Source organism: Chrysochloris asiatica, unplaced genomic scaffold, assembly GCF_000296735.1.
Source record: "Chrysochloris asiatica unplaced genomic scaffold, ChrAsi1.0 scaffold00047, whole genome shotgun sequence".
Lineage (NCBI taxonomy): Eukaryota > Metazoa > Chordata > Mammalia > Afrosoricida > Chrysochloridae > Chrysochloris > Chrysochloris asiatica.
The window spans coordinates 12,475,114-12,482,108 of NW_006408565.1; the positions used below are offsets into that span (position 1 = coordinate 12,475,114).

The 6,995-nt window shown below is 48.0% G+C and overlaps 1 protein-coding gene across 2 annotated transcripts in view; it reads right to left on the reverse strand.

Moving 5' to 3' along the window:
• The window catches only part of TMEM57 (transmembrane protein 57), a 92,756-nt gene extending 90,578 nt beyond the window's left edge, over positions 1-2,178 (reverse strand). The window contains exon 1 of one of the 2 annotated variants that reach the window (XM_006862278.1): positions 1,939-2,178. In XM_006862278.1, the coding sequence (XP_006862340.1) occupies positions 1,939-2,018 (80 nt within the window). In that variant the 5' untranslated portion in view covers positions 2,019-2,178. The remainder of the gene's footprint in view (positions 1-1,938) is intronic. The other variant, XM_006862279.1, reaches the window with a different exon arrangement.
• Positions 2,179-6,995: the final 4,817 nt, after the last annotated feature.

Genomic DNA, 6,995 nt, shown 5'->3' on the forward strand with positions numbered 1-6,995 from the left:
AATTTGAACCACAAGGTCAGAAGTTCAAGTTCACCAGCCACTCCTTGGAAACCCTATACAGGGTTGCTATGAGTCAGAACTGACTAGCTAGCACTTAACAACAACATATGTATAGATATAAATATCATTATAAGATAAGCACTAGACTGCTACCCACAAGGTCGGTGGTTCAAACTAACCAGCCAGTCCTCCGAAACCCTATCCCTATGAGTCAAAACTGACTCAAGGGCACATAGCAACAACAGTGTATTTCTTTCTTTCTTTTTTTTTTTTTAATGTTTTACTGTGAATTATGTGATAGTTTACATGGGAGAACATTAGTTTTACATTCATTCTATCGTATATCATTTTCTTGCCATGGTTACAATCCCCTCCATGCATCATCAACTAACCAAAGGGTATACCCTACAAGCCAGCCCTCTACACGGCCCCTGTCTTCAGCACACAGTCCCTCTCCCTCTCTGGATCTAAAGTCCCCAGCTGCTCCATCGCTCCAACAGTGTATTTCTTGAATGAATTAATTATTCCTATGATGTGGTTCCTATACGATAAGCACTGGGCTGCAAGCCACAAGATCCAAGGCTCAAGCCCTCCAACAGCTAGGAAGAAGAAAGAGGAAGCTTTCTGCTCCCTGTTAAGATTTAAAGTCTTGGAAACCCTATACAGTGTTGCTATGAGTTGGAACCGACTTCCCCCGCACTTAGCAACAACAATGGTTCATTACATTTCCAAAAACTTTTTACTTTGATTTCCTAATGCTTTTAAACTTGAAAGACAGAAGACAACCCCAAATGTTTACACCAGTTGCTTATGGAAAGTATTCATTCCATATGTGTAAACAACAGCATGTGCAAAGTGTACAGTTATGCCAAGACAACTCTGGTGTCATCAGTCACCTCTAAGTCCCACAGCTAAAAGAGCTAAAAGGTATAACACCATGAGGACTCAATTAATGTGCACGCTGAGAATTCTCCTTTGCCAACTAATTACTTCTCCACTGAAATAATTTCTTTATCAAGGCAAGTACCATTCAGAAGTCACAAGAACCATCGTACACAAATTCGGCTTGGAGCAGCTATCATTGTCACTAAGTTGTCCCATGAACCTGTTGTCTTTCTCACCCTCAGAATGAATTTAATGTCTATTTAAAGGGACACGGCTTTTCTTTGGGGGAGGGGAGGAAGTTGGATAAGCGAGTTTTAGAGAAAATTCCTAGTAAAAGGTTTGAGGACAATGATCTGCTTGAAAGGATCAAAACAGCATTGGCTGAGAAAATGCTCATCAGCCCTCTCTGAGTCTGGAACCAGGCCACAGGGCATGATTTGGGGGTATTGGCTCAGTCTACAGTGCCAAGTTTGACATCCCGTAAGAGAAGTAGAAGATGAAAGAAGAGTCAACGTGGCCAACAACTCAGTTTGCCGGCAGTCCAAGGGGCAGAGGGGCCACTGTCAGCTCCTAACTTTAGCCGGGGAGCGAGGCGGGTGGAATTAGCCTAGCCCACCCCCACCCCCCACCCCCAGTGCATATGGTCCACGCGCCTCGCCTCCCAGCTCCGGGCAGCAAACTCCCAGGAAAGAGCGGATTTGGGGGCAGCGGCGGCCAGCCACCCCAGGAGCTGCCCTAGGGCCGGTCGGTGCCGGCGGGGAGGGGGCTCGCTGCCCCTCCCCCCGGCAGGGCCCGGCCCTCCCAACGGCGGCGCGGCGGCTCCCACACCCGAGCTCGCGACGCGCCCTCCCAGCCCAGCCCTCGCCACGCCCCGCGCCCCCGGGGCGGCCCCCCGGCGGGCCAGCGAGTGGCCCCCCGGGCAGCGCTCCTCTGGAGAGCCCCCAGAACGGGCATGCGGCCTAGTCGGGGTTACATAACGGAGCCGGGCCCCTCTGAAGCTGGCCAGGGGCCGCGGCGCCTGAGTCCGACGGAGGCGGAGGCGCCGCCGCTCACCTGCCGTAGATGCCCTCGGTGATCCGGTTCCGCTTTAGGGGGCGGCGGAGCTTACTGCAGTCGGCGTTCCGCCGCTTCATCCTCCCTCTGGGGGGCCGGGTGCCCGCGCCGCCGTCTCACCCCAGCCGCCGCCGCCGACCCGCCCCACTTCGGGCCTGGACTCTACCCCTGGGGCTGGTCACACAGACATGGAACCAGCACCCGGGGGGAGGGGGTGGGACGAGAAGGGGGGGTTCAGAGCCTCCTCCGCCTTCGGAAACAAAGAAATGACAATTCCGGGGCCCGCCCGCCCCAGCACCAGCCAGCCGCCTGCCCCGCCTCCACGGCTCCGACGGACGGCCTTCGGGACCAATCAGAGGCAGCACCTTCATACTGCCGGCCAATCCCAAAGCCCACTGAGGCAAAACGGACTCTAGAACCCGCCTCTTTGAAGGACAGAAGAATGCACCAATCACTATGGTGCCTGGGTTCAGGGCTGGACCTATCAAAAAAGAATTAAATAGAGTCTTATAAATAGGCCCTATAAATATAACATCCTATATTCTGCCTTGTTGCGAAGGTACACTTTATTATTATTAGATTGCGTTTCATTGAATTATGATTCATACTAAAGCATACCGTGCTATAGTGTATTATAGGCTATCAGCTAGCAATATATTAAATCGGGAGGCCTGGGTCTGCGGCATGTGGTGCTCCTGCGCTAACATGTGCTTCAGTCACTCGCGTCATTATGTAAGGCGTTTGCAGCATCCTCCCTGCCCGGGCGCATCCCGGGAACAACGGCGGGGGCCGTTTTGGGGTATCCTGGAGCGCTTGGTCAAGCCGGCCGCATCAGCGCGCGATGGGGGTACGAATGACAAAGCAAACCCTGCACGCAAACATACACACACATACACACCCTGCCTGCTTCCCGCGACATGGTGACAGCACGACAACCAATCACAGAGGCGGAGGCGGAGCCCCTGCAGGCCCACCCCCTGAAGAACGCGTCACAGGGGCGGGACCGTGGGTGCGCGCGACGTCGCAAAAAGCTGCCAGAGGTGGTACGGTGTGGTGGTGCAGTAGGGGTTCACGTACACAGGGCAGGCTGTATGGCCGGTGAGGGCTTGGGCGCTGCTGCCGAATGTCGGTCTAGGGCCTGAGCCTTCCCCGGATCGGGCTGGGGACGTGGACAGTGGGGAAAGAAGGAGAATGCACTGAAGCTAGATTGTAAACCCCGATTTTGTGCCAGACACCATGCTGGCACATTGTTACTCATTTACTCATTTTGCAGCACTTTTACTTATTTACTTCTCATATATCCCTACCCTCTGCAACGTAGGTATCTAAAACTAACAATTAGAAAAGATCAAGGGTGTTTTGGGTTTTTGTTGGGTTGTTTTTTTGTTTGTTTGTTTGTTTTTAAGCGAGAGAAATGTATATCATTAGAAAAAAAAGTAGGAAAATGAAGAAAAGTAGGCATCTAACAGCCTGAGGAGAAAAAAAATCGAACACTCAGGGGTCTCAACACTATGACTGTTCACATTTTATTGTTTCCTATCCAGTTTCACCCATGGGTGATTTTATAATGTAACATTTTCTAATATTAAACAGTATAGTGATTGCAGTAAGAATTCAACTTTGCATTCTGCTCTGTATTTAATAAGCATTTAATTTGATGTTTGCAGAATCACCAATCAAACGACTGTATTCCAATTTAACCACTCACTAACACTGAGGTGGATTAGGGGTCTTCCAGCAGCACATTTAAAAATTTACCAGGAAGTAGACATCATCTTGCTCTGTCCAGGTTGGGTAGACTTCTCCCTGCCCAGCGATCACCTGGTAAATTAACCTCTACTTCACTGAGGAACTTGTAGTTTACAGCAAATGCATAGATAAACTTCAATCCATGTTCTCTATTATTTTCTCCTGCTCTCAAACCTTCAAAGAGCCCCAAGTGCCTGGAAGGGAAAAACCTCTTCTCATTAGTAGGACATCCGGAGCTGGTTATAAGCAGGGCCCACCCTTCATTTCTAGTCAAGCAAGCCTTACCCTTCACTGTCTTTAAACCCACTTCACATTTATCTACCCACCTTCTTGTCTTTGTACCCTCACAGAGCATTTCCATCAGTGCCACTGCTAATTTGTGGTTTCTTAGGTGAAGCCTGGAGTTCTGTCGTGGCACTGTGGATTAATGTGCTGGACCGCAAGGTTGTTTTGAACCACAAGGTTAGCCATTCAACCTCACCAGCCCCTCCTCAGAAACCCTATACAGGGTCTCTATGAGTCAGAACTGACTTGACGCACTTAACGACAGGTAAGGCTTATCCATCCACCTAGCCAAAAAGCTGCTTGGGTATTGGATTCTAGAAAAATAACAGGAATAAATACTTTTTCAGACCAGGGTTGAAATTCCAGCTTGGCCACTTACTAGAATCGCTTAGAGCCCCTGTTTCTATTAAGTTTGCTTTAAGGCTTGTAGAAGAATGAACCTTTAGAGCTAAGTATGCAGTAGACACTTATTAAGTAGCATTTGCTATTAACAGTACAGTTGTTCACCCCTTCTACTTCAGCATGTTGATAAAGTGACCAAAGTTTACAAACTGTGAGCTCAAAGTTTCACTACGGCATGTTGCTGATCTGAATGGAATGTTCTATTTGGAGGCAACAGAGAAGGCTTCAGCTGCCAAAGTGAATTGGTTTATAAAGAGGATACAAAAACCAAAGCAAACTTGCTGCCATCAGGGAAATTCCAACTCACAGCGAACCTATAGGTCTAAGACTGTAAATCGTTCCAGGAACAGTCTCAAATTTCTCCTACAGAGCAGCTGTTGGGTTTGAACTGCCAACCTTTCGTTTAGCAGCCCAACATCTAACTGACCTATATCAGTAAGGCTGGAGGCTTGAAACCATTTGGGCGGATATGGTGAAGTCTCAGTTCCAAACTCCAAGGAGGTCACAAATCTGAGTAGCCTTCGTCTTCCAGAAAGGTCCAGATTGACTGGGCTGGAGATGAAGACAGTCACCTCCCTGAGACTGTATCTGTGATCTCTTCCATTGCCACCGTATCTCTGCTGTCTAGCACAGAGAAATAGTATATTGTGCAATGAGTGGGTAAGTCATCCAGAGGAAAAATGAGAGAGGCACTGGTGACTAATGCCAGCTTTCTGGAGCTGATTGTCTAACCTACCATCAAAGAGCTTCCTGACAAAGGGAATGGATGGTTGTGGGAATATGTGACTGGGACTTACTACTGGGCTTTAGAGCCACATGGGAGCAAAGAAAGAGCAGAGAGACTCTCAGCACAATGGCCCAAAATGAAGTTACCTGGAGATCTGGGGTCCTGGGCTCCACTGGCAATTCAGATGACAGCCCTCGTGCCCAAATCCCCTTTGTATATGATTCTGTTATATTTGTGTGCTATCAAGTTGATTCTAACTCTAAGTGACCCTATAGGACTGTCCATGGGGTTTCCTAGGCTGTAATCTGTACAGGAGGAGTCCTGGTGTGGCGCTGTGGGCTAATGCGTCAGACTGCAAAGTTGTTTGAACTGCAAGGTCTGTGGTTCAAGCTCACCTGCTGCTCCTTGGAAACCCTATACAGGGTCACTATGGGTCGGAATTGACTCGACGGCACTTAACCACAACAACAATCTTTACAGGAGCAGATTGTTGTTGTTGTTGTTGTTGTTGCTGTTAAGTGCTGTCAAGTCGGTCCCGACTCATAGTGACCCTGGAGCAGCTGGTGAGTTTGAACTGCCAACCTTATGGTTCAAACCTTTCAATTAGCAGCTGACTGCTTAACCATTAAGCCACCAGGGATTCTTAGGAGACACTTCTAGTCCTATGCTTAGAAGCAGGTCGTGACAGCCCATTTTGCAGATGAAAAAACTGAGACTCAGAGAAAACAGGGTCACCCAGTTGATTGTAGAGCAATTTAGCTTTAGGTACAAGCTACGCAAGACCAAGCCCTGAGGCTATAGGCTCCTGCTATGATGCCTGTAGATGGCTGTTCAGGGTTAGAGTTGTTGATCTTGTGATTGGCTGAAATGGAATGACAGGAATGGCCTCCTTTACAAAAGCCCAAGGACAGGCAGGAGGAGGGCGACCCTTGCTCCATCCCCTTCTCTCTCACTCATCTTGTTCCTACTGAACTGTCTCTTTACCGACCCTACTCTAAACCAAGCCCCTTTGACTCCAGTCAGGACCCCAGCCTCTTGGAATTCTAAGAACCCAGAGACTGGGTTGACAAGAACTAGACCTCCTATCAGGGAGTCTCCCTCTTGTTCCCCACTCTACCACCAATGAGGAAGCAGGGGAAATCAATAGTAATCATTTTACAGATTAATAAAACATGGGGGAAAAAACAAAGCTCAGACAAGTATTCAGGCCCATCTGTCTCTCCTCCTGGAAAATTCAGATGTACAAGACCTCTGGATTTGCGCTCAAACTTCAGCTGCACTCAGAACTGTCCTAGACAGAGATCACTATACCCTATTTCACAAATAAGGAAATTGCATTCCCTTCCCCTTCAGCAGCTTCAATCTTCCTAAAGCAACCAGATGGGCAGGCCCAGCCTCCCTGGGCTTTGGTTACGGCTCATGGCATCACAAAGTCCAGATACTGAGATAACCACCTTCACTACATGTTTTTCTACCCTTAGAGAACTCTGTTAATAGAGGATATTCATGAGGAAGTGCTGGTCAAACAAATTATCATACGTCTTTATCATGGAAATCAGTATATTATGGATAATGATTCTATATGGCAGTTACTACATGCCAATCACTAAGAATTATGTCCATTTTTGTTTAATCCACACAATAACTCTATGAAATAGAGATGATTATTGTAGTTTTTGTTGTTAGATATCATCCAGTCAGTTCCTGCTGTACAGTGTAATATAAAGCATTGCTTGATCCTATCCCATCCTCATACTCTTTCCTAACTTTAAACCTGTTGGAGCCACTGTGTCTGTCACTCCATCTCATTGAAGAGCTTCCTCTTTTTTGCTGACCTACTTTACCAAGCATGATGTCGGTCTTCAAGGACTGGTTCAAAGTACGTGAGAAGAAG